This window comes from Corvus cornix, chromosome 3 (genome assembly GCF_000738735.6).
Source record: "Corvus cornix cornix isolate S_Up_H32 chromosome 3, ASM73873v5, whole genome shotgun sequence".
Classification (NCBI taxonomy): domain Eukaryota; kingdom Metazoa; phylum Chordata; class Aves; order Passeriformes; family Corvidae; genus Corvus; species Corvus cornix.
Genome location: NC_047056.1, coordinates 52,100,336 through 52,114,293, shown reverse-complemented (window position 1 = coordinate 52,114,293; position 13,958 = coordinate 52,100,336). Strand labels below are relative to the sequence as shown.

General features: G+C 35.3%; 1 protein-coding gene across 2 annotated transcripts in view; it reads right to left on the bottom strand.

Annotated features, from left to right (window-relative positions):
- Nucleotides 1-10,214: 10,214 nt before the first annotated feature.
- Nucleotides 10,215-13,958, bottom strand: part of VTA1 (vesicle trafficking 1) — a 37,893-nt gene continuing 34,149 nt past the window's right edge. For both annotated transcript variants that reach the window (XM_039568974.1, XM_039568975.1), the window contains exon 8: nucleotides 10,215-11,369. In XM_039568974.1, the coding sequence (XP_039424908.1) occupies nucleotides 11,224-11,369 (146 nt within the window). In that variant the 3' untranslated portion in view covers nucleotides 10,215-11,223. The remainder of the gene's footprint in view (nucleotides 11,370-13,958) is intronic.

Below are 13,958 nucleotides of genomic sequence, written 5' to 3'. Positions count from 1 at the left end.
AAATCAAAAATCCTGAAACAAAAAACCAGCACACCTGTTGAATAGAGAATTCCTCTACTTAGAAAGCAGGCAGCAGTTACGTAGGGTAATAACGGAGTTAGGCACAGCTCAGGGTTGCTGCTTGACACAATGACCTGCTTTCAACTCCCTCCTTGGTTAACGGGGTTTGCAACCTCAGGTTTTGCTTGCCAAGAACCTCCTAAAAGAAAACAAAACCCAATCAAAATGGAATCTGCACTGCAAAATACCAATTTGTGCCCCTTCCCCCCTAAACTAGTCTTGGTTCACTGGATTGTCATTTTGGCAAATCTAGTCAAGTGTCACATCCCAAACTGTAATTAGAGAAAATAAACAATGATGTATCCTGTTGAGAAATAATATTCTCAAAATTATAGTAGAAGGAACAACTGAAAAAACAGTATTGGCCAATGTGGAATAAATTCATATACAGCAATGCAAATTTTCTCCTTGCAGTTTACGAATTGCCTGTTTTGTATAAGATGCTCAAGAAAAATACAGTAAAGAGAAAAAAAAAAAAATCACCTTTGGTTAGTCTGCTGACTTTTAATCACTCCAGCAAGACCTAGGCTGCTTTGGATAAGAATGCCAACCTGAAACAAAAAGTGAGAAGTTGTGGAAACCTATATCTGATGGGGGAAAAAAAAAAATTCTGGAGCATGCTAATGTTACAGCACAAGCAGAACACTGCACTCTCCATGAGTGCCCAAATAGGGGTATGTCAGCCCCTATCAATTACAACTTCCATTCCCAAGCAAATCTCAGAAATGGCAAATACAGGTACAGGTGAAAATGTGACAGAAAAAAACCTTAATAATATATACATAGTTCTTTTATACGGCGTGCTCCACAGATACCAGAACCTGGTATTGTAAAGGTAATGGACAAAATCATGACAATTATTTATGACACTTGGTCTTTGTAGACTTTGAACCTGTCTTAAAAGATTTTGGGAGCACAGTTTTGTAGCTAAAATCTTCACAACAAATTAAGTCTTGAAACTCTGAACTGATTTTTAAGAGTATGTTTTTGTTTTAATCATCTTTTCTTCCACTTAGCCAACCTGGATGTAAGTTCTCCAGCATCCTCAAATTATTCCCCCCTATCCTTTTCCTCTCTTGTGTTTTCCATGCTCTGCAATCACATGTCACCAGAGAGTATCTGTCCCTTCTCCATGAACCCACCATACCTGTAGCAGTTACATGGATTCAGGAAATCACGCTTGCAGCAATTCATAAACCAGCACACATTTTTATGAGTGTGCTCCATCTCAAGAGAATAAAGCCAGTCATTCACCAGCCAACTCACACAATTGTTACAACACAATGTTAGTAAAAAACCCCTACTGACAAGTCTAAAGTACCTGCCATTCCTGTTGCCACATTGTAGGGGTGGGATTAGGTTGCTTTCAAATTGTTTATGTGACTTGTTCATGACGCATGGCAACCAGCACGCTGGCTGCATGCATGGAACAGCAAGTGAAAGCAGTCACAGTGGTAAACAGAATAGAAAGAATAACTTTTATTCCACATAAATACTCATATTGCATAATCTTCTCTGCAGAGAATTCCACACACTTACTGAAAGTCCTGATTTTGTTCCCATGGAAGTGCTAATTTCATCACTTAAGTCAAAGACACCTATAGCTCTACATTTCTCCTCCCATATGCAGAAAATTTGACATCTAGATGCTAAATTAGATACGATAGAATCAGACATTATTAAGACAGAGACCAATGTTCATACACTGAACTTTATTAGTTTTCTTTTCACGTAGAATTGAATCAAATAATTTTCTTCTCTCCCTGTTTTGATGACACTAATCAAAACTTGTGGTGCGAGGGAAGGGTATCATTGAAGAAATATTTATTTGCATTTAATAGCTGAATGCTTGCAACAAATTCTAGTGTGATCATGAAGAATGCTGGCTTTTTTGTGAATGCCGTAACACAGGTTATGAACCTGCATTTGGTGGCAAGTGTAGCATTTAAAGAAATGCCAGATAGAAATGGATGTGTTATGCTGAATGTTTATGAGGCAAATAAATTTGCATCAACACTTCCTAAATTTTTTACTTTGCCTCTATCTTAAAATACAATTTAAAGTACAATAGTAATTAGTTGAGCACATTAAAACTTAGTAAAAACTGAATAAAAAAGGTCTGTGCAAATCTCTCATTCTGGACAATCAAATGACTCAATTGTGTAATCCACTAAGAAAAATATTTGAAGAATGAGTGAATTGTGTTGGGATAGTTTCCCTTCCCACTCCCTGCCCCTCTTATATTCTACTACTGTGAGACTTCTAATACATAAAATCCCTGTTTCAGTTATATCTTGCCAGAGAGAAATATTAATTACATTAAAAACTCTATAATTTCTTTTAAACTCACAAGTATGAAGCACATATTCCCACAGAATAAAACCAGAAGCTTACAAGTATTAAAATAAGCATACATGTCTCCCCAAACACTCACAGCAATAAAGATGCAAACTTCCAACATTTGTTTAATTTTAGAATCTGGGTTAATTTTTCCTTTCTTCTGTCCACTTCTGTGTGGAAATTTTTTTCCACATCAAGTCGTTTTACTGGGCACTGCCCTGAGCATAGCTGGAAAAAAGGATGACTATGAATAGTCCCCCTAAATTATCTATCATTTTCTATTTTGCATGTATATTAACTTTGTAATTTAAATTGCATCTTCAGGAATAGTACCTGCTATGGTCATTTTAAAATGACGTATGATGAGCCTCTGATTCTGTTAGCAAGTCTAACAAGGGAATGGGAGTCTCATGGGAGGAGTTCTAGCAGCCAAAGAAAAAAACGTTTCATAATTTCAAACATGTCTGAGGTTACCAGGTGTCAAACACTGGGGATAAATGGCATCTAAAATGACATTAGGTCAAAGTCACAACACAGAAAATAAACAATTTGAATTGCACTCCACAAAAAAGATCAGATTTAACATTTTTTTAGAGTGGAGAGAGGTCCCCTAGTGACAAAAAATATCAAGTAGCTATTCTTATCAAAATGACCACTTCACTATACAGATGCTAAACATTTCTCACTGCATGATAAATTTTCTTCAGGAATCAAGATGCACACAGAGCAGACATTAATGCACATGCTCTGGTATTCTCCTGGGAAGCCCAAGGAGTCACATGAGAATTGCTTTGTGCCAGAGGAAATTATTTAGCAAGTCTTCAAATGTTACCAAGTGCTTGACAGGACCTACTATAAACAAAGCCACTCAGTTCAGCAGTAGATATGGTGGCTACTGTGTTTGGTCACATGAACAAAACAAGCCTCTTCTGCACTCTTTTGTTCTTTTTGTCAAAGTTCCTAGTTTTCTGAGTATTTTGAACCTAGCCACCCAGTGAGTCCCAGTCAGCAAAACCCTTGTTTTGGAGTGATGATAAAGGAACCTACTGAGATACAGACTGATAAAACATACTATCCTTGCAAAATACTTCTGCCACTTGCTTGCAAAAATCTCGTGAAACTACTTTAAGTCTTAACAGACAGTTTCAGAAAAATGGCTGAAAAAAAAGGCAGTATAAAGATTATGAGGTTAGAACCTCCACTCTGTAGAACTATCAGCATACCACACCTGGATTCATTAATGCCATGGCCATTGTTCTTGCTGTATTTTACTCAACAGCAAGCAAAGCTTTCTGAACACAGCAAACACTTACGTACATGAGCACTCTTACTGCCTCAATAAGACCATTCTCATGGATGGAGTTACCCAGGCAAGTTAAGTGTAGGATAAAGGCCAGATGTGTGTGGTTTCTATTCTCAAAAGCTGTTGAGCTCAAGTGCAGCAATTTTGAGTACCTGCATGCCTGTTTTACAAACACAGATTTAGTATTGACACTAAATGAAGTATTTTTCCCAAGACTGTGCTGATACACTTAACTTCAGCACAAAAGAAATATTGCTGTTTTTAACACCACATTTACAGAGATTTCAGTATGGGCTCGTTCCTGCGAAGCTGAACTCACACCAAGAGGTACGGACTCTATCTTGAGCAGTATCTCGACAATATGCTATACATCTCAATCTTTGAAAAGCTTTTCATATTGCAAACTGAAAAGGTGTTTGCATTGAGAAGCATGCAGACTGTGGATAATCTTTCACAGTCACAAGCAAACATACATTAGGTATTGATAATTAAATACAACCTAAAAATATCTCTTCATTCTACCCCACACTCACTATTATTCACAAAAATGCTTACAAAGTACTGTAACAACTTTAGGCCTAATAAATTATGTGGAAAACATTTTCCCACTGGAAAGCACTGTAAGACACCAGGTCATCACAATGTCTCAAGTCCTGCAATACCTTTTTTAATAGTAACATTTCCAGGTATTTTGGGAGATGGACCATTAGAGTAGAGCAGAAATCAGAAAAATTTTCCCAAAAGCCCATTGACTTGACAAATTGAAATTTTAACTCTAGAATCACTTCAGTCTTGCAATCCAATCCACAGATTTATCAAGGTGTCTTAAAATAAATGCTTCATCATTAATACCTTAAGAAAGCCATTCTGTAACTATGGTTAATCTTTTTTCAATAAGTAAGATTTTCATAATCTCAGTAGCCTTTCTTTGCATCTCATACTGGTAAATAACTTTCATAACAATCATCAGAATCAAATCCAGTACTGTAAGCGATAGTGTACTTTTTGTACTGATACAATCTCATCCAATGCATCTTAAATTCACATTATGATCAGTATTGCTTCAACTTCCAGTATCCTAATTTTTAATAAGAAAACACTGTCTTGTTAGAACCCAAGTGAATTACATGGTATTTTGTGTTCTCAGTTTCACTCCATTCTAATGTTTCAGTTAAAATCACAGAATTTCCCCCAGTTCTCTGCAGGTCTTGCAACACTTCCCAACTTCACCTCATCCACAAGTTACATCTGACTTAGATGGTGACCTCAACCTAAGTCACTGATACATGAAACAGTATGTGTCTTTAGGCTGATCTCTCTGTATTTCCATTCTGAAAATAATTTAGAATTTACTGCAATCTCTTTTTCCACTAGCTTTAATATATTTTTCAATTCTCATGTTAATCTATTTCCATCTAAGTATTTTTAGAGCCTTATGTCAAGCATTACTTTAAGTAAATTAAATTAAATTAATTTCATTCATTTCTAAAGACTCAGTGTCTGAAACCACTTGGGGTGAGGGGAGGAATGAAAGGGCAAGGAGGAAACATACTATATGCTATCATACCCATGTTTGAACTTCCAAGGCTTTTGTTCATAATCTGAAGTAACCTCTTGCTTAGTCTTGTGGTTAAAATAGCAGGCCTAAAGTTGCAGAGGTTTGTTTTTTTTTAATACAATTGCTTCCTTGCATTAAAGGTTCTTATTACTGCATTTATACTTATTTCAGTATTATAGAATGGAGGTTATTTTGGACCTCTGATAAATTCAACATTTTAAGATTTGCATTAGATGCTACTGTTCTAATTAAATTCCTGCCTGTCATTTACAACTACAATGTTTTAATATATCAAATCTTCTAATTTCTGCCCATTTTTCCCTAAATTATCCTACCAAGTTTTTTTCCATCTCTTCTTGTAGTGGGTTGACCTTGGTGGGACAACAGGTGCCCACCAAGACACTCTATCACTTCCCTTGCCAGCAGGACAGGGGAGAGAAAACAAGATGAAAAACAAGATGGTAAACTTTGAGATAAGGCCAAAAAAAAAAAAAATTAATACCTTCTCTGCCTCTCCCAAAAATTCTGTTTATTTTGGGAACTTGGTATAATGATCAGCCCTTCTCCTGTCATTACTTGTCAGAATTACAAAAATCCTGACTATATTAGTAAGTGTTAAATCTAAATAAGCCCATTTTACAGATTGGCTAATTGAGGCAAAGAAAGTTTACAATTGCATCAACTGCTTAGCTGGAGGTCTCCAAACTCCTAGAGATTAGTTTGTTGGACTCTGACTTGGAAAATGGCTCTGAGTAATTTCCATATATCCTTTAGATGTTGCAGTCATACTGCTGCCAAGGAGCCTCTGAAGCTCAGAAGGGAAGTACAATCACTACCTCTTTCTTTATAGCACATAGCAGCTAAAACCCAGACCAGATAATCTTCACAAATTACCCAAGAATGCCTAAACATGTGAGCTATCACTCATACTTAGCATTGTATTAAACTACAGCAACCTCCCCCCAAGCTATGGGAACACCACAGATTGAATACAGACACTGAAAATGGGAAGGTAAACCAAAACAGGAATGAAAGCACAATATCAGCAGATAGCAGTTTAAGGCAAACAGATCTCCGTAGTTCTCTGCAGATACCATGTAGTAACTTATGCAATCTCTCATGTTCTCCAAAAGGGCACACCAAGTCAATTTTAATTACTTAATAAATATGACATATTTAATGAGCATGGATTCATAGGATGGCAGGATCTACTCCTCTCCATTTCCAGAATGCTGTCAAGTTGTATTTTTTTTGCTTCCCTTTTATGGCTAGACTTAAGATTCTGCTATCATTTTGTCAACTAGGTTAACTTTCTCCTGTGCCGTAACTCACATTTGTTCCAGTCTGCATTAAAAAAAAGGTATGTTTTTTTCCCTGTCATTCTAGTGCTCCTTTCCACCTCTCCTATCCCCCTATAATCTTCTGCCTTGAGGTCCAGCATTTTTACTCATCACTTTCAAGGTTCTAAAGAAATCTGACAACTCTAACCTCATTCCAGTCACTGTCCTGCTCCCATTTCATGTAGGATTTTAAGTACTTACTCTGTTTTCTTCTGCAATCACTTCTCTGCCCCCTCTCATTCTGTGGAGAATGCAATTTCTTTTTCTCCCTTGGCTTATGTCTTCTCTCTTTCAAGTTTGTTTTCAATACTCATTTCTAAGTTTCCTATTCTGAGATCATTTTAGGGCATTACAACAGTGTCTATAATCAGACTGTTCCAATACTCTTGTAAGCCAAAGAGAGCTCTGCTGGCAGCACTAATATTCTTTTCTTGCTGAGTATCTAATGGAAATTCATGTTTTCTCCAGTTGTCTCGTTACCACAGCTGTGCACTGAAAGGTGATGATGCAGTAAGAAAGAAGTATTGCTCCTTTTCCCAGCAAACTTGGTTAAAATTCCAACGTTTAAAAATAAGTACTCTGAAGTGATCGTGAAGAACAGTTGCTGTCAGTATCAGGATGCATTGGTGGTTTAGAAACTTGGCATCAAAGTCTAGGTTTTCCTAGTCCAGATATCCTGGCTCAGGATCTAATTCCATAAACTGCACGACAATGGATATTATAAAAGTACGCAAGAATTACACTTTATAAGCATGGGCAATTTCCAATCTCAATCAAAACATTACTCCAAAGACTTTGCAATAACAGAAAGTACATTTGATCTTTTGTAAATTTAACTTCCTCTGAATTTGTGTTCTCATTCTTTTTGTACTGGGCTCCTATTTTACTGTCAACATGAAAAAGAAGAAAACCAAAGATTCATTCATTTGGAATACCACATAATTAAGTGCTAACTTTTGGTCCTAAACTAGTACATTTAAAACCTCACATTAAGTACAAAATTTGTCAGCAGTATCTATATATTTATATCTGACACCTTCCCAATACTTGTAAACAAGGTAATAATTGTTTTTTTAAAGGCAGTCCTATACCCTTGAATTTATATGCATTATGTTATACATGCACAGATGTGCCTGCACACAAACCACCTTTACCCCCCAATTCTGCTTCAGGCAGGAAGTTTCTCTGTTGCTAGTTTCTCGTAGGGCAGTATTACATAGTCTCAAATACTACTGTTACAATCACATTCTGGCATGTGATCATACTTAGGTCTGTGCTTCTGAAACTTCACTTAAAAAGGACATCATTAACAATTCCACTTGAAATTACTTCAACAATGTGAGAACACTGCCTCCAGTATTAGTAAATCCAATTATTTGAAAAAATCTCCACTGTTTCATAAAGGATGACCTCTTCTGCAACACATTTTTTAAAGACTTCTGCAGGACTCCTGAAGTATAATATTGAACTTTCCCTGGAGAGAGATGAAAATACAAAGAACTGCAAAAACATAAGTGTTTTAAGTAACAAACACTGAACAGATTTACTAAAACAGATTTACAAAGAAATTAGCTTTATGCTACTTGATTCTAGCTTACATAAGTAGCAAAACTGAACATGGAATACCTGATAAAAATCTGACAGATGCCTCCTTCTCCTTTCTTAGGCAGGACTTAGAAGATTGAGAACTCACAACCCAAAGGAGAATGGCCAACAAGTACGTAGGTGGCAGTCAGACTGAGAGTTGTTAACTGCAGCATGGAACAAAATCAGCACTCTATTTAATACTAATATTTAGTACTTGTTTGTGTGGGGAAGCAGTTGAGAGAAGCTATGTGTTGATACTTTGTCACTCAGAGTGACTGTAAAATGAATCAGTCAACACTTAAAAGCTCACACAATATTTAACAATGGGGCCATAAATTTCAGTGCTTGCCATGAATTCCAATTTGGAATAATTATAGCCTATGTACCTACATTCCGCAGACATTTCAAATATGTACACTTTTTGAACTGTTCTGCAACACTGGTTTTGGGCTATCTGCTGTATTTAAAGCTGTCCCAGAGGCTGTACTTAATGGAATGGAAATGCTTTGCTATAATTTACTTTAGGCATCAGTTTGGATGATAAATATTCAGTCTGTTACATCAAAAATTAGCAGCTTAAAGATGGGGTTTAAAACATGATTTTATGAGCTGTTAGAAAACTTCTCAATTAAAAAATAAATGATCACAGCAAAATAATTTTATGCAAAATAGAACTCAATAGGCTATGTCAGGTATTGTGGTCTGAAGGCTGGTATTAGGATATGCTCCATTTTACATGAAATTTTATATAGTAAATCTCCTAAACACTAATTTATTTTCAGAAAGAATGTCCTGCTAGCTTCTCTAAGAAATTCTTAAACTTTTGTATTAGCATTTTCATCTCCATTCTCCTCAGGAACACTTCAAATTCTTTCTAGGCAGAAGAAGTTTAACAGATGTGTAAATGATCAGTCAAAAAAATTGCTTATGAATTTTGCATTACTTATTGTTTTTTTGCTGATGATTCCCTGGTTTCCTAGAGGAACCAAGAAGTTCAATATAACCATGGCCAACAGAAAATATTTTATACACGTTAAGAAATACTTAAATTTTCATTTTCAAGTGTAGTTACGTACTTCCACTTCAGATCATTCAATCACAGAAAACCCCAACAATTTTAATTTAAAAGCCTCAAATCAATACTGCATTATATCATAGCTTACTTACTTTTGCATGTAATACAAAAGCCCCAAAGTTCTTTTCATTATTTTATAAATAGAAATAGGAAAACTGAATTTCTTCCTACTAGTTCTGGGGACTGAAGCTGGTTTTAGAAAATAGTCTTATGATCCTGAAATGAAAGCATCTTCTGACTATTTTATAGCAATGCTGCATGTATTTTATAGCAATGCTACAGTGTAAACCAACAATTATATACGTACAAGAATTTGCAGTAATTCAGTTTGATATTGAAGTGAGAAATCTATTTCGCATGAAAAACTGTACAAAATACAGACTTACTGCTCAGGTCTGTACAGCATTACTGTCAAAAAAGTTTCAGATGGTTTTATTCTAAATTCCCCAAACAATTAAAATCTAACCCAAGTTACTGTCCAGATTAGCACGCTATACCATATCAGAAAGCGACACAAAAAATATCACATTTTATCTATTAAATCTCAGTCAACTAAAGTGCTTAAGCATACATTTACAAGTTTCATATTACCCATTTCAAATCTGCTGTCAAAGACACTACACTCTTAAAAGGTTACAACCAGCTAAACTTTAATGCATGCTTATGTTTGATTTTCTTTTCCTCATCTTTTTGCTTTGAATATAAGACTTATTTTAGTCACTCCGAAGCAGTGCAGCTATAAAAAACATGGATTTGATCCAGCAACTTGGAAAGACAAAGAGATCAGATAAAATGTCATTAAAATTATTACATAAATCAGACATGCTTTATGGTGTATTCAATTATTATGTCACGCCAGTTAAAAGACTGTGTATTCTTTCTTTTAAACAGCATGGGGGGATTTTTAACAATCAAGAGCTCTATTATTGCAATAGTAGACCTCACAAAGACTCAAGATTCAGTTTCCAAGATATTTTAATTAAATCCCAAGTCCAAAAAGTCTTCACAACAAAGCAGACAGGAAAAATATTAGTTGGAAATACAAAGCTCTATGACACTAATACCAGAGACAAACCTATAGTGCTTTAATAGCTGAAGAACAAGCTTTTTTCCAGCCTCTTAAAAAGATGGAACAGTTTTGACATTAGTCTTCCTGAAAGTTCATGTTATTTAGAATCTCTGCCTCCAATTTCAGGATCCTTGTTGATAAATATTAGTATTTTCTCTTAATTGCCCATACATATACAAAATTGTAAGTGTTCACACAGAAGGAGCAAGAACAAATAATCAAGAATACATGTAGTAGTCCATACAGCTGTGGGGGATTAGATTGGAACACCATCAAAACAACTCCCTCTGAAGTATCAAGAGATGTTTTTTCCAGCACATTTTCAAATGAAATACGAAGATCCTCAAGACTTTCTCAACTTAGACTCATGTCTCAGATAATACAAATACCGAAATGATTTAAGTATAGAAAGTCCTTCCAAGTATGGACCTGTCAGCCTTCTCACATGCTCTCATTTCAGGAGGAAAGCACTAATCTTAGTTACCATTTTAAAGCTATTATACCTATTAAATAATTGTTTGCAATAATACAACAAGAGTAAGAATTTTAACAGAACATCCTAATTCTCAAGTTTTTTACAGTCAGCATTTTCCAATTCTGATAATCCAAATATTGCAAGATGAATTCTAACTCTTGACTGGTGTTCACAGTACTTTCTTCAATATTTTGTATACAGCAAGCCACTGCATTCATGTTTCAAGCTCTACTGTCTGTAAAATGGAAACAGAGATTCCTACTGTACCATTAATTGCTAATCTGACACTGAAACAGTGGTTTCATTGTCATGAATGATGGGATTAAGAATTTCTGTGTAACTCCACTTCCTTAACAGGTACAGTAATAAACTGTTAGCTCTTTAGGTGAAAGACATGAATCTGGTGGATTAAAGCTTCATTCTCTGCCTGTAATCAGTAACTTGAGGGCCTTCTGTAGATTCTGCACAGCAGTGCTCACATCTTCATACTGCAAAGCACTGCCAGCATATTTGCAATATTTTTGAGCTCTGGCAAAGTCCTCTGGAGTCAAGCGGACTTCTCCTGCAAAAATATAAGTATTACAAAGTTACTACAAAGGAAATCTGACTTAAGCTTCCTTTCTTATGATTTTTATGTTTTACTTCTATTTGTGGTAATATTATGAAAACCAGGCTAATATTTGTGGTAGTATTACAAAGACCAAGATACAGTATTTCTTCTGTTCTGTTCTCTTTTCCTTCCATTCACATAAAGCTTAACTTCTTTGCTATTGAAAAATGTGAGGACCTTTCTAAACACTGCTATTTGCACGACCCAGTGCCTTTCAAAAGTAAGCCAATACCTTTGAGAAAGATCTGCTCTTCATCTAAGACAGCAAAGTAGAGCTTTTACATGACATTAAGTTAGCTGTAATCATATTACAACCTGCAAGAAACAAGGACAGTGCTTTTTGTGTCCACAGCATAATTACTCTGCTCTCTTCAGGAATAATACATAGTTACAAACTGTTCCTTCTCGACTGGAATAACTTTTCAGAATGTAGAAACATTTCTCACTGGCGTGTTTTCATTTTCATCAACAAATTTTATGTTTCCATTTTTCCAAATAATTTTTACATTTCCAATTTATGTCAGAAGACTGAAAGATTGATGTCATTAAATGTGCCTATTTTTTTAACACTGGAGAACACTAGCAAAAGATATTCCCATAATATAGAATAAACCAACTTTTATTTATTAATCCGAGTATTTTCTTGATGTAAGTTAAAACTTTAGGAATTCTGTAGTTCTCAAACACACACATTCAGTCTTGGAGAAGGCATAGTAGGGACTTATGCCCTAACTGGCAGAAGATTTTATATGTGAATAGTATCAGTGATGTGGGTGCAAAATAAAGCACAGCTGTGTTACTGTACATCCTTCCACCCACAAATTCACTGGGAGTTTTAAGGCTAATCCCATCCCACTCCAATAATCTATGGACAAATTATAAAATCTTTCCTCAGGTTCTTTTAAAAAAACTTAACTTGTAAATGATAGATTTTTATGGGCACGGATAAATAATTATAAAACACTAATGATTATGTATATATTTAATAATTTCCCACACAGCATCTTATAAGCATTGAACAGATTTCACAGATTAAGAGAAAATGCATTTTTAAATACAGCATATATTTTACATAAAATATAGTTAAACAAAGATTAAGCTCTCTAAGTACATTTTACTTTTAAGCAACTACATTAATATACTTAACACCATATTTTATGGCACAACTGTAGTTAGCTGGATCCTTTCCTTCAAAATAGAACTGTTGTTAGCAATACTGTGAGAATGTTTACTAAAGAATCTCAGTTCTTATCAAAAAATGTCTATTATATTTGCTTTTCCTTCCCCTAATCTTATTATTTAAGAACAGCTTTTGAACAAATTAAAAAAAAAACCAAAAACCAAAAAACCTGGGAATATTAAAAACTAGACTGGTCTGCTGATTTTCAAAATAACCCTACCCATATAAAAAGCAGAAAGATAAGCACTCTGAAGATTAAACTTATCAATTTTTAAAATATGCTCTAGAACTCTACTTATTTTCCTTTCAACAAATAAATATAACCATTGAGGGACATATTGGTGGGCTCATTATCAATGCAATGTATATTAATTTAGTGCTTAGTAAGTGAAGCCACATTAAATCTCTTAAAATACATATACATGTGAGTAAATACATGTGAGGGAGTGCATAAACACAGGCACACATCTCAGTTATTTTGTAACCTAAATAAAGTCACAGACTAAAAGCAGCTGAGGTCAATCTGCGACAACATTACTGAACATCTTTAAGAAATTAAAAAGACCAAGTTCCCCTCAAAGAAAGTAGCTTCATGCTATGATGCCAAAAGAAACTACAAAATCATTCTTTAAAAACTGGCTAAGGAATCAGTCCAGTATTCAACTAATTTATTGGAAGCAAGCCTAAATTCACCCGTCTAATCTTATTTTTACAGTATGAGCTCTATTAATGTTTTGCTGGCATAAAGCCTTATTTATTATGAAATCTACCTCAGATGCTATTATGACATAACTTGAGGGAAAAAAATTAATAATTTAAAATTTATAAACCAAAGTTTATACAGTAAGAAGGTTGAGCTTTTGATGTGCTCAGGAGCCTGAGCTCCTATTGAAGTCAACACCTCACAATGGAAAAGCAAAATAGAAACAAACCAGCTCTGTGTTCTTAAGTTTTCAAAATAACGTAAAAGTTAACTGTAATGACTGTACTTACATCAAAAGTATAGTTGTACTGTAATGACTGTACTTACTAACAAAAGTTAGTAACTGACTTTAATTTACATATTCTAAGGGTTAAGCAGTTTTGGAGGGAAGGATCTGAGGGTCCTGGTGAACACTGATTTGCCCATGAGCCAACAATCTCCCCTTGTGGTGAAGAGAGACAATGGCATTCTGTGCTGCAGTAGGAAGAGCACTGCCAGCAGCTCAACGGAAGTGATCCTGTCCCTTTCAGCCCTAGTGAGGCCATATCTGGAGTGCTGTGTCCAGTTCTGGGCTCCTCAGCAAAAATGAGATGGACTGACATCCTGGAGACAGTCCAGCAAAGGGCCACAAAGATGACTAAGGGAATGGAGCACCTCT